This window comes from Manacus vitellinus, unplaced genomic scaffold (assembly GCF_001715985.3).
Source record: "Manacus vitellinus isolate BGI_N305 unplaced genomic scaffold, ASM171598v3 scaffold_0_pilon, whole genome shotgun sequence".
Classification (NCBI taxonomy): domain Eukaryota; kingdom Metazoa; phylum Chordata; class Aves; order Passeriformes; family Pipridae; genus Manacus; species Manacus vitellinus.
The window spans coordinates 3,806,610-3,819,797 of record NW_021938789.1 but is presented as its reverse complement, the minus strand read 5'-3'; the positions used below and the strand labels follow the sequence as shown (position 1 = coordinate 3,819,797).

Below are 13,188 nucleotides of genomic sequence, written 5' to 3'. Positions count from 1 at the left end.
CATTATATATTGTCATGGAAAACACTGCATTTCAATGCATCAGGGAAGGTATGCGCATTTTAAATATTAAATATAAATAGGCACATAGCAAGAGATTTAACTTTGCAAGTCCTCCAGTGGAGGATCCTTGACTGAAGAACAGTCCAGTTTAAATAAACCTGACCCCAGGAAGCCCAGGCCATTCAAGCTATACTGAGCATGTGTTTACAAAGTAGATCACCCCCGTTCACTTGTCAAATAAGAAAAATCTTTTAAACCTAGAATCTCATAAGAAATGCTTCTTTTCCTTTCCCTTCAGAAATAAGCAAAGTGGATTAACAGAAATATACATCTGAGCACAGGACAGATGAGAATGGAAATTGTCAACTCTCAAACACATATTTTTTATTTGAGAGATTTCTGATATTTTACATTAGTATTGAGGCTACAGTCAAATAAATTTATAGGTTAAATTCTGCCTCAAAAACAAACACCCATCTCTTATCCTAAGTCATTTAGTGAAACCCTCACTGGCACAAAACTTCCAGTCACCAGTATAAATTATGACGTATATCTAAAAATTTGGCTGTGATATTGGATCTTATGAAGACACAGTCAAAAAATCATAATACCCAGGATATCATTCCTGGTAATGTCTGGAAGCCAAAGCTGATATATTATCAGAAAAAAAAATTGTTTTCTTCATAAGTACACTTCCTTGTTAGTCTAGTGTCACTGCCATAACATTTTATATAACATTTTGTTTAAATAACATTTTATTTAAATAACATTTTATACCAGGACAAATAAAAATAACAGAAGAATTACATAGGCAATGCAACATGGGAAACCAGGTTTTGAATCATACATGGGAAAACAGGTTTTGAATCATACAGCCTAACTGTACAAAAGCAGGATGCCACAGACTTGTGGTTAAACCTATTTTACAAGATAACATCCTGTTGTGCCTCAATTCTGTAGCATCTCTGGAAACATCATCCTCTTACATAGAACTGGTTTTATGTTTTTAGGGACAGCAGAGAATTATTCAATGAAATTTTTAGATGTAATGTGGATGCTCTGCTTTTGATGCTGGTTGACATTCAGGATAGGGGTTGTGATATAAAGGACTCAGTTTTCAAATGTGAATGTTTCTTTTTAATACCCTGATTTTAAAATATTCTATCTGAGAAGCCTGAGGCATGATTTTCAAAGGGATACATATGTTCCACTCCAGAAAAATTGCTAAGTATTACAGGTACTCAGCAGCTATGAAATCAAACTTATGGTTTGATCTAGGGTTTTCAAGAACAGAAGCACCCAAAATGGCCCTTCACATTACTGTGGCTTATAGATATAATTAAATAACTTGTTTGTGTGCTCTTTTCTGTATGCATACACATATGCATCCCTGACACTACAGCTTTTAAATCTGAGCAACTTTAGCCAAAGCTGCAGGATTCTTGATGAGGTATAAAGCTGAATTATCCATAAGTAAAGTTAAGCATGTCCATAAATAAGCATATAAATTGAACAAAATTGTGCCTGCAAAAAAGTAGGCACTGGATTTTCTTGCTTTTGTAAGAGTCCATTAATATATTAATAGAAGTTTTACATGTTTTATACACTCAGATATATACATATATTTTATCAGTAATGTGTGTTTACATACATACATGTGCACATATGCAAACATATGTGCACACTTACCACACACACTTTCACATTCTCTTATCTACACACATTCAATTTCTTTATTTTTAAAGAAAATGCCACCATTTAATAAACACTGAAATTGGTTCCAGGTTCTCTATGATTTTAGAATTATAGAAAAAGGTAACTTACATATGTCATTGCATATGAAAAAAAAAAATCTGGACTCTACAACCAAATTAAAATAAAAAGAAAGACCAAACACACCCCTCATGCTACCAGCTTTCCAATTAGGAATCAAGATATTGGAATGAATCTGGTATAAATGCAAGAAGCAATGGCAGCATTTTGTGTGACTATTTCTTACAATTAGTGTGAATCTTTTGGAAGATGAATTAGTATCAATTTGTGGTGAGCAAAAAGTTCTTTCCTAGACAGGTCACTGCTGAGCCCCTTTCTTCTTCTGCTCCAGCTCCTGCAAACGTTCCTCCCGGCACTGGGCGTGCTGTGTCCCCACTTTGTGGGCTGTCTCGGTGGCTGCAATGTCAATCTGTGCATATCGGGATGATCCACTCCCTGAAACATCAAATGAAACCCTGTAAAAGACTCTGCCCCTCATATATTCCTGGGTAAAACTGGCACAGGGTTAAGTACTGAGACACTTCTTCCACTGATTTCCTGGATGATCTTGGCCTGGTCTTAAAGCAAGCTGTGTAAAGCGAGTAAGATTATAACCATAGCTAAACAAGGCTTTTTGAGGTGCTTTGTATATCTACATATTTCAGCTATCGGGTTTTCTTCAAATAAACACAAATGAACCCACTCGCATTTCTGCCCCAGGTTCAAATCTCCATTCCTACTACTCCTAGTAAATGACAAAGTTGAACTCAGCATTCCCACTTCTATGAGGTTTCATCACCAAGCTACTAGTCAGTAAATGAACAACATCTGGTATTTGAACAGAAAACATTTGTGGCAGTTGGCAGAGTTCTTTGGATGGATTAGGCATCCTGTGAACATTTACCAGAGCAACCACCTTCAGCCTCAACCAGAATGACACTTTAGTTCATTTTTTGGCAATGGGGGGGGGGGAGATAAAAGCTGCTCAGTCTTCTCTAGAGTAAAATAGTTCTGTATAGGTGCAGACATACAGGCTGCAGGCTGGGAAAACTCTAATACGAAAAAAATAAAGTATTTATGGTCATTAAAGGCACCTTCAAAGTTACACCATTTGAGCTTGAGAGGGTGGTTGACATTTAGGAAAGTTTATGGAATTTGACTCTTCATTCTTAATGCCTTGGTTCATTGTCTTTAAAATGAAGATAAAATATTTCAACAGGAGAACTACTTTTAAGTCTGAGAGAAGTTTAGAATTACTTAACTAAAACCATATAAACGTTTAAAAAAAAAACCCAATGGGAAAAATCCTAGCATTTCAAAGTTTATAAAATTGCTGAATTTAAAAGTATAAAAGCTAAAATCTTAATAGCTGGAAACTATAGATGGAAAAACCATCAATACCAAATGTGAGCAATTAAATGCCAGATTCTGATTAGATGCTTTCTGTAACAAGGACTGCATCTCTAAATGTCAATATACGGTAGATATATTGCATGCTTATGTACTAATTGTTCAAGGTAAGCATTAGAAGTAAAATACCCAATCCAAAGTATTTTTAAAAAAATCAGATAATTGGGCTAGCTTTCTCTTTGTAGCACTTTCAAACATCCTCATGGACAGCAGACAGAAGAGTGCTGTGTTCTGTTCTTAATCATTTGCTGCATGGCTCCAGAGTGTCTTCAGGAGCAAGCTGTACAGCTACACCCACAGTCCCATTTCTGAAGCCAAGCAAGAAAACTTAAGTAAGTTTAGTCCTAATACGTGGGGTGAAAACCTTGAGAACACAAGCAAATTACTGTCTTTCAAACTCCACAGACATAGAAATGTTCACTTGAGAAGGAGCACATATACAATGCACCTGTCAGAGGGATGCAACATCTTATAGAACACCATTACTCAAAAATCTTTCCCAAAAAAAAGATGCCAATTAAAAGAACTGCCTCACAAACATACCAGAGTTCAACTACCGGTTAGCAAAAGCCTGTGGGTAGATTATTGAGTCATTAAGGTTGGAAAAGACCTCCAGTGCCTGACTACTCTTTCAGTGCAGAAATTCTTCCTGATGTCCAACCTAAACCTCCCCTAGCAAAAGTTGGCACTGTGTCCTCTTATCCTGTTGCTGGTTACCTGGGAGAAGATATCAACCCCCACCTGGCTACAATCTCTTTTCAGGTAGTTATAGTGAGTGATGAGGTCTCCCCTGAGCCTCTTCTCCAGGCTAAACAGCCCCAGCTCCCTCAGCTTCTCCTTATATGAAATTAGGATTCCCCATGCCCCATATGTTCTGCATTACTGTATCCTTTGCTGTTTAAATAATATTGTAGACTTCCTTACCTCTTATGCTTGTGCTAGGTTCTTGAAGTTCCAGTTCCATGTAATGAAGCTGTTTTTTGGAAGTAGGGCTGACAGGAATATTAACATAGGTAGCTGTCTCACTGTGGGGTCGATCTGATGTAGGGACATCAGCTGAATAACCTACTGCCCCTTCTAAAATAAATAACATGTTATAACAGATCTATTTGCAATGACTAATTATCTATTTCATACAAAAACACACTGAAAGAAAACATTGAGCAGCAATAACTCTGCTTGCCAAGCAGTACATTCCTCAGTGGTAGATGGGGCATGAGAAGACTACAGTTTATTCCTAAAAGATCCTGAGACACACTGATCAAGTCAGGATCTATGCAGAAGACCACAGATCAGGATCTTGCTGTGTTTTGGCAGAAAATAAACACTATGCAGACATTTCCCAATAACAGCAACATGTGCAGCACTATCTCGTAAGGTTTCACTTAGGTTAGTGAAGCTTTATATGAAGTGATCTGTTCGAGGAAGATGCAAACTACTACATCATCTGCAAGACAGCAACCAAAATCACTAGAGGTTCAAAAAGCATATCCCAAAAAAGGAACTGAAGAACTATTTCAAGTAAAGGGAAAGCAAGCTTGAGGAGACAATGTTGGCTGCTTTCCTGTACTGAATTGCAAAAGACAGGAATTATGTCAAGTAGGGACAGACCACGTAATATAAGACTTTCATTGCAGGAAAACACATAAGAACACTAGAGCAAATTCCACAGTTTTCTAGAAATTTCTAAAAAAGACACAGATTAACACCTACCAGGAAATAGCTCCTATAAAGTGATTTTGACTTAGAGACAACTTTTTTTGTTTATTGGATTAATTCTAAAGACCTCTTCAAGCCCTACTTTCAGTTATTCTAATCTTGTCTGCCAGTCCAGTCCAGTTGGAGTCCTTACCCTTAAATGCTTTCTGCTCTTAAGCCAGCTGAAGACAAAGAAGTGCAGAGGAAAAATAGTATCACTTTCAGGTTCTCCCTTTCCATGAAGTTCTCCCATTAAGCCCTTCCTTGTTCCCACATAAAACTCATCTCAAAACTTTGTTTGTCCAAACTGCTGCTTTTCTCTTTTGCTGTTTAGACACTACTGGGATGTGAGTGGAAAAGCAGTAGAATATCAAGCCATTTTAGACCATAGGGAAGAATGACTTCTTACATCCAAACAACAACAGCCATGAATAATCATTGAGAGAAACTTTTTCATCTCCTTGGAAGTATTAAGAATAGCAGAGATAGTTCATACAAAGTTAGGCAACAGTAAGGGCATGTTCCAGCATAATGGAATCTCCCCAGGCTTAAGCTGTCTAAATCAAAGGAGTCTACTATGCAGTCCAAAAATTTTAAAGCCTGCAAAGTTGGCCAATTTTCCCACAGATTTTCATAAAGAAAATTTAGGAACATCCACAAAGTTTACAAATAGTTTTCTGACAGCCAGACTTCAAGCTGTTGTTCCAAAGCCAGATGTTAGGGAAAAAATGGCAAAATCAATGCAGAATCAAACAGAAGAGATTTTTATATCTTCATTAAACATCATTCGCAGAAATTATTCTGTCTAAAATATTTCAAAGGAATTTAGCCTGGCTGTGCCAAAAGGAATTTAGCAGAATCATACCACTGAGAACCTGCATCACAAATAGTTAGAAGTTATAAGCAAATGACAACCTTAAGGGCTAATACAGAGTCATGAACAGCCATGAAGGAAAAGTTAATTTTTGGAGTCTTTCTGTACGCTGTTAAAGTGATGTAGCAGGAGCTTAAGTGAAGCATCCTCAAAGCTGGCTAGTATGAAAACTAGTAATCTTCTCTATAGAGCTAAACAGTTGACAGGTTTAAGGAAGTTGAATATCATACCTGATCCAGACAAAACAAGGGATTTTCCTGAGAACTAAAAAGCCACATATGGAGAATATTGTATTAATTGGTAGGTCTTTGTGCAAGAAAAACAAAAGAAACACACAGAAAAAAAGAAGCCCTTGGCAACTGCCAAACATTCTTCTCAAAGTGGGAAGAAGAAAAAAACAACCAAGAACAAAGTTTGGAAATTGGAATGGAAGGAAAGGAAAAGTCTTCTGTTGTTCAGTCAGTGTTGTCTTAATAGAAACTGTGCTTTCTTTGTAAGCATAGAAATACTTTGCATTTCATTTTTCCTTCAGAAAAAAACCAAAAGCTCGTTAGACACTAAAAACTGGCTCATATTTTTTTAAGATAAAGGTTTATTTAAAAAGCACAAAAGAGTCAAAAGCTCCTACTAAGAAAACAAGGCCCACACAGAGAGCCATGGACAAAGACAGTGCTTTCAGCAGTCTGTTCTGGGTGGATAGAAGCAGAAGATGCTTATAAGAGGGGTCAGAAGACCAATATTTGAGAGCATTGCGAAAGGAGAATTTGAAAGAAAAACAGATGAAAATGCATGGTTACAACATTCTGCATGCTTACATATGACAGAATTGGTAGAATATCATGATTTCTCAAAGAGAAAAGGGGAAAATGTAAGAATCAAAAAAGATAGTTAAGCAAGTAACAGGAGAAGAGTAAAGCTGAAAATTCAGTGGCCCTGACCTGATGGGGAAATGAAAGGGAAAGAGTATAACTGGGGAGGGAAGAAGAAAATTATATTTTAAACTGCCTTTCTTTTAGTAAGTGCTGTTCATATTTTCTACCCTATATAGGCACTGTTCTCAGAAATGCACAATAAATAACACAGAAATACAGCACAAAGTGTGTTTGTGAGAATGCACATAAAGCTGAAGTTCAAAGAGCAACACTTCAAAAATAAACACTTAAAAGAGATCTAAACAAAAACAAACAAAAAAAAGAAACAAAAAGGAAAAATAAACTGGAGGTGTTAGTGTCCTCTGATGCAACTGACTGCAAAAATCTGTACTCACCAGGTTCCTCAGAGCCAGTTGGAGTTCCAGGTTCTGAAGGAAGTGTTAGCATCTCATATCCACCTTTAGGACCTAGAATACAGGGACACTGTTAATGGCTTTGGATTTAGGATTCTGTACAATATAATCAAAACCTATAATTTTCTGGTTTTGACTTGTAACTGTCTAAACTAAACAATCATACAGAATAATCTCAGAAACAGTGGCTAGTGTTGACTTTTCTGTAGTGGTGATGCCAGCATTTTCTAATGAATGTAACGCTAGGAAATAAACTTCAGGACATTTTTACAAGTATTCACACTGAAGGCCACTGAAGTCAACAGTGGGTTTTGCTGTACATGGATGTGGGAGCAGAGCTATCTTGAATGCGTGAATCAGGGAGCAGTGAGTGGGTGATCTTGGGAGCATCTGGAAGACTCTTGTTAAAATTCCACCTCCAGCATGATGGATAACTTCTTGATTTCTGACAAAGCTCTGTAGAAAATGCTTAAACTAGCCCTTCCAAAGATAACTTGGCTTTCCAAGTGCAAATCATCATCTTTAGAAGAAGCCAGGTTGCACAACATCATTGGTCCTTCATGAGCACTAAGCTGAAAAAATATGCCCAGGCTTCTTCACGGTCTTGGACTCCACCCCAGTTCAAACAAGGCAAGCAAAAATGCTATGTCCATAGAATGAACACACTGTAATTAATTTAGTATTACAAACACACATAATTTTATCTGCTGGCAGTGTTCTTTTTCTCCATTATCATGAAAAAGTATAATTAAATGTGGTGGGTGTTTTTTCTCAGCATATAATTGTTAGGGTACAGGATTTCTCATGGCCTGAGGTGAGGGTTTTTTTGTGGGTGCTCTTTTTTAAGGTGCTGTCAGCATTTTACCACTGTGAATAAGATTACTGCTTATACTCTGACACTTATCTCATCTGTCACTGCCTCTTCTAAACTTATCCCATCTGTCAGTGCCTTTCTAACAAAAACTCTGCAAAGCAAAAAAAACCCAAAGAAATACATAAGCCTTACAATAGGGAATCAAATCATACTTTACCTTCAATATTTTCTGATATTTAAAATAATTTAAGTTTAAATTCATTTAAATTTACATGCACACACATACCTCATAATCACTTTTACTTACCAGCTTGGAGACTGTGCCCTCTATGCACTTTCAAAGACCCAGAAGCTGCCATGACAGAAGCACCACCTTATTTAAAGACAGAGATTCTAAATTCTAAATAGCTATTGCTATTATTAGGTATCTGCTGTGCATCAGCATTTTCAGTAGATGTTTTTGAAACAACTAGAAAAATTTCACTAAGAATTCCAAGTCATTGTAACTGAGTGGGGAGTTGCCTTTGCAATCCATAGCTTTAGCAACAACAAAATTTAAAGTGTTCATTAAAATCTGATCAGACTGGGTCCAAAACTTATTGAAGTGAATGAGAAAAACTGTATCATGCTTCACCATCTGTGTTTAGACAAGCATAAACTGGAGCAGGGGAAGGGTACACAAAGGATCTAAGCTTCCATGGGGTTCGAATCCAGGTCATAGCAGTTCTTGTGAAACACCTTCTCAGTGTTACAGCCAGGAAAGCTTTACCACAGACATGCCAGATGGCACAGCCACTCTCCTGTCCCCAGCCTGATTCATAGAATCAGAGAATCACAGAATATGCTGAGTTGGAAGGGACCCACAAGGATCATCGAGTCCCAGTCTTAGCCTGGTCCTGCACAGGATCATCCCCAAGATGTTCCAGGTGGAGTATTAAGCAAATTTGAGGAAACAAGAGCTAGCAACTCAGAAACCTACAGTGTGGTACACATGGGATGTGCTTTGTCTACAGGCACACATTCCTTCTTCATTTACTAATCAGCATTACACCTTCCTGTTGGGTTAGCACTACCCCCATCCAGCCCTGCATCTCTTCTCTCCACTGCTGTCACTGTGAGCACCTTAATCAAGACGAGTGGCACTTACTTCCTCACATGAATAACTGTGAGGGAACTTCTTGTACAAGTAGATGGCACTGAACAGAATTCAGGTAGGAGGCTGGGCCTATGAGCAACCCTGCCACTGCTGACAGGGTGGCTGTGCCACGTGCTGCTGGGTGCTGGGGATCAGGTATAAAAATAATACTCTTCTAAACTGAATCTGAGCAGGTGAGACACTTCTCTGCACATTGTTTTTAAAATAGCATCCAAAAATTACCACAGTTCTTATGTAACAGGGAGAAATCATGTAAAATAAATAGTCTGAAATACCTAAGAAAACTGCATGGCCTGGGAATCTAAGGAAAATGTCAGTTTATTTTTTTTTTCTCCTGCATAAAGTATACATACTTTTTTTTTCTAAAACTAAGAATTTCCAAGCTTGTAAAATGAATCCTACAGTTTAATAAAATAAATCTAGAAAAATACAGATTATTTCACTCAATGAGGACAATGGATTAAAAAATAATAAAAACCTATTTCAGAAGTTAACAGCTGAACTAAAACCTTTAGTTTGTAGTCTTTGTGTACATAAGAGCATATATGGGGTAATCCAAGGCTACAAAAAACAAGTTTAAAGCATGCCATACTGAGAACCTGATTTTGTATTTTAACAAATGAGATCAGATTGTAGAACCTTTACACACACTGGTGAGGACTTAACCACTAAAAATGCTATTTGAAATTTTGTTTTTAACAAGACTGCTGATAAAAATAAATGTAAAAATAGGACAGCCCCGGGGTAGTTGATTTACTTATATTTTGTCTGTAACTGATCTTCTTTTTTCTCACCCAGTGCATCCTATCTGTGCATTAAGAATGTCAGAATATGTTTTATGAAGCTAAAAGCCTTACCTTACTTTGAAGGAAGATTACAGCCTTAGGCTAATTGCAGCTTCATCACAAAGCAAGTGTGGGGTGAGGGTTTTTTTCTCCCTCAAAAAATCATTGCAATTCAACAGAAATAATTCCAGTGGAAATGTGGATTTTTAAGCAACATTTTTAGGATTTGTGAAGAGCACACAGGACAGGAAAGAAGATTTAAAATAATAAGATATTCCAATCCATTTATGGTCAAGTTTAAATTTTCCCATTCAGAGCTTATTTAGAAGAACTATGTTAATGTTTCAGGATTTGACCTGTTGCATTTTCTACACTTTCAAATCTGGCAACTAACAAATATTTACATAGTCAAATCTCTCAGGGAATTTTTTCAAAGCTTTGAACTGCATTGTATAAACACATGTCAACAGAGATCGACCTAGATATTTTCTTCCTTCTTTACAGCTACCATATAAACTGGTTTGTTTCTTATTTATGACTCTTAGGATAAAACTTGCGGGAATGGAAAAAGCAAGTTAGCAAGACAATTTTCTGAGCAAATAAAGTATCCAGCAGGAAACAGATGCTCCCTTCTGTCATTCTTCTCATTTTACAAGGGATTATTAATAATATTTTTCTCAGTTTCCCCTGCCACCTAGTTCTATGAGGCTGACTTGCTCAAGTCTTTGTCAGAACTGAGTAGTTCATCATGAGAGTTTTTTCAGTTCTCCTTTCCTCAATGTGTAAGAGGAAGAAAATATTCAAAATGTGACAAAATTAAAATAATCTGCAGGATATTTTGCATTCCTACATATGATTAGAGTCAAAAGTCTGATGTAGCTCAATGAAGACAATCCCTATTTGAAATATTTGGAATATTTTTATAACTTTACAGTCATTGCTTTATGCCCACTCTTCAAAAATAAGCATAACAGTTTACAGCATATGTGCTACAAGAAAAAGCCACGAAAAAAAAAAACTAGAGGGAAGATGGAATATATACTATACACTGAGCCCAGACAGTTTGTATTTTCAACTCTTGTGACCTATCATTCTGTGACCAGTGAGGAGACACAAGCAACACTACACTGCATTTACCAAGAGATCACTTCTCACTGCCCAGCTTCTACTTTGCCTTCATGGAATAGGTCACAAACCCTTCAGGTCTGGGCTATTAAATTTCTTGAGAAGTAGTCAGGACAGAAGACAACACCACATTCTGTGAAAAATTCCTGCTTCTTGTTGAATTAAAACTACATTTATTATGAAGAACTTTGACCCACTCAGCCAAGCAACATTTCCATCTCCTCCTTTGAAAACAGATACCTTGTTTGAAAGAGCATCCAAAGGCTAGAGTAACTAATTGAGAGGAGAAATACTGCAAGTACACCAGGAGGTTTTTCCATGTAAATGTAATAAAAGACTTTCTGGTGCTGTATATTTGCCCTAAAAAACTTCCCTGATTGTCCTCTTCAATTTTCAAAGTAATTCCACATATTTTCTGCTGTACAAATGGTATTATCTGTAATACAGAAAAGCTGAAGGGGATACTTTAAAAAACTTATTTGCTCTACAGATTTCACCATATTCAGAAATGCCTCCTGTCTCTTTAACAGAGCACGTCAGAAGGGGTGGAATCACTCAAAATTAGAAATATTTTCCAATATTGCTCCTCCAAGATGCCTGTCTAGTGTGTTCAAGAGAATCACAGAGCATCTAACTACCTCTAGCTATTATTCATCTTCCCACACTATAAGGCCATTCCAGCCCAGCTTTCTATCCTTAAAAATGCAAAAGTGTTAAACTAGAATTCTTACCATTTTCCTGTGCCAGGAAACTTGGTGTCTGCTTTTTTGAAAAATATACCCTCAAAGCTGCTTTACATACATCTAAAGCTCAGGATCTACACTGGTCAAGAATGGAGTTCACATAATGTGTTTCTTTAATGGAAAAAAAATCTGAAATAATCACTATATTTGCAAATAAGGTTCCTCACCTTTGTGTTCTAGAAGACTGGGATATGTAATTTCCCCAGATTTCAGAGCCAAAGAAGGCATGGGAAAGCAAATCAGGAACACAGAATAGACAGGACTAGAGGGTCACTGTGGCATGAACTTACCACCTTCTGTTACCCCCAAAAGAGGGAACAGGAACCTACTGGATCTGCTCAACGCAGAGGATGAAGCAGCAGCATTTGGCTCATTCACTAATATATGGTTTTCACCACAGTGACTTTTTCCTTTCCCCTCCTGGGGAAAGGCCCCTAGTAATTCAGACAATCATTAAAGTCAAGGTTTATCTTGTAAATGCAATATGTATTTTAATCAGCTTGCTTTTTCAGAGGATCTGTGTTTCTTCCGCTACATTTTGAGTGCACTTGTAGAATAAAGCACGACCAAGAAAGAGCATGTCACATTATGACAGGGTTTTATTAATCGGTTTCTCATTATAATGATGCTCTTCTATTACAGTGTTTAGCCCTATAAGGTATGACATTACATATTTATGGTGGCCACTGCTCAGCACAGTCCTTTACTGGCTCAATAAAAATATCAGAGTGCATTTGGTCTTCCAAGAGCTGACAACGTCTCCTGAAAAAAATTGTGAATTATAAATTATTTTCAACCTAAACAACAATAACCATAGTATGGCCCAGTTTCTTCTTTCTCATTGCTCTCAATTAACTCCTTGAAAACTTACTCCTAAGCTTGGAATAGAAGTATCAGGCTGCATAGGTTTGCAATAAAAAATTTTAAAAATGCACAGAAGAAAGCCTATTTTTCCATCATAAAAGATAAGCTGTCAGACAGCTGACGTCATTTCAGCACCTATCACCTGTTATATACTTAATTTTATTCTTTCTTTTTGTCTTCGTGCCTTGAGTCCCTATCTACCTAAGAACTATTTAATAGACATACAATGTTCATAATCAGAACATTCAGCTGACATTTCAGCTGAATTCCAATCCACAGCATTGTTTTATGTTTATTCCTTAATTCATCCTCTCAGAACATTTCCTATCAAGCATTGTGTAGGTTTGGTATTACAAGCAAAGTGGCTGTCAGAGAGCAAGAGTGTCTGTTGCAATGCTGATGAATTTGCTCCTGTGGAAAACAAAAAAAAAATTGAAAAGAAGAGAGAGAATTTATGAGTCACAAAACAATAACAAAGTGACTGCTTCCATGGAAGGATATTTGTTAGCTTATTTGCCCATTGAACTGTTGACTTTTGCAAAGCCAGAGCCTGTGACACAGAAGTACAGGGAGATCAGACCTCCCACTACAGACGTTTAATTGGAGTGTTGAAATACTCTGGGTTGGGCCTGGCTCCTGGGAATGGCCAGGCAACCATTTTCCCTGTGGGAATTGGGAAGGG

General features: G+C 37.1%; 1 protein-coding gene across 4 annotated transcripts in view; it reads right to left on the bottom strand.

Annotated features, from left to right (window-relative positions):
- Positions 1-418: 418 nt before the first annotated feature.
- DOK7 (docking protein 7) overlaps positions 419-13,188 on the bottom strand; it is a 58,197-nt gene continuing 45,427 nt past the window's right edge. For 2 of the 4 annotated variants that reach the window (XM_008920918.2, XM_018088950.1), the window contains exons 9-12: positions 8,141-8,206; positions 7,002-7,073; positions 4,087-4,239; positions 419-2,208 (exon numbers count right to left, since the gene is read on the bottom strand). In XM_008920918.2, coding sequence (XP_008919166.1) covers positions 2,072-2,208; positions 4,087-4,239; positions 7,002-7,073; positions 8,141-8,206 — 428 coding nt within the window. In that variant the 3' untranslated portion in view covers positions 419-2,071. Of the gene's footprint in view, positions 2,209-4,086; positions 4,240-7,001; positions 7,074-8,140; positions 8,207-12,223; positions 12,405-13,188 lie in introns of those variants that run through there. The other 2 variants (XM_018088957.1, XM_018088961.1) reach the window with 2 other exon arrangements.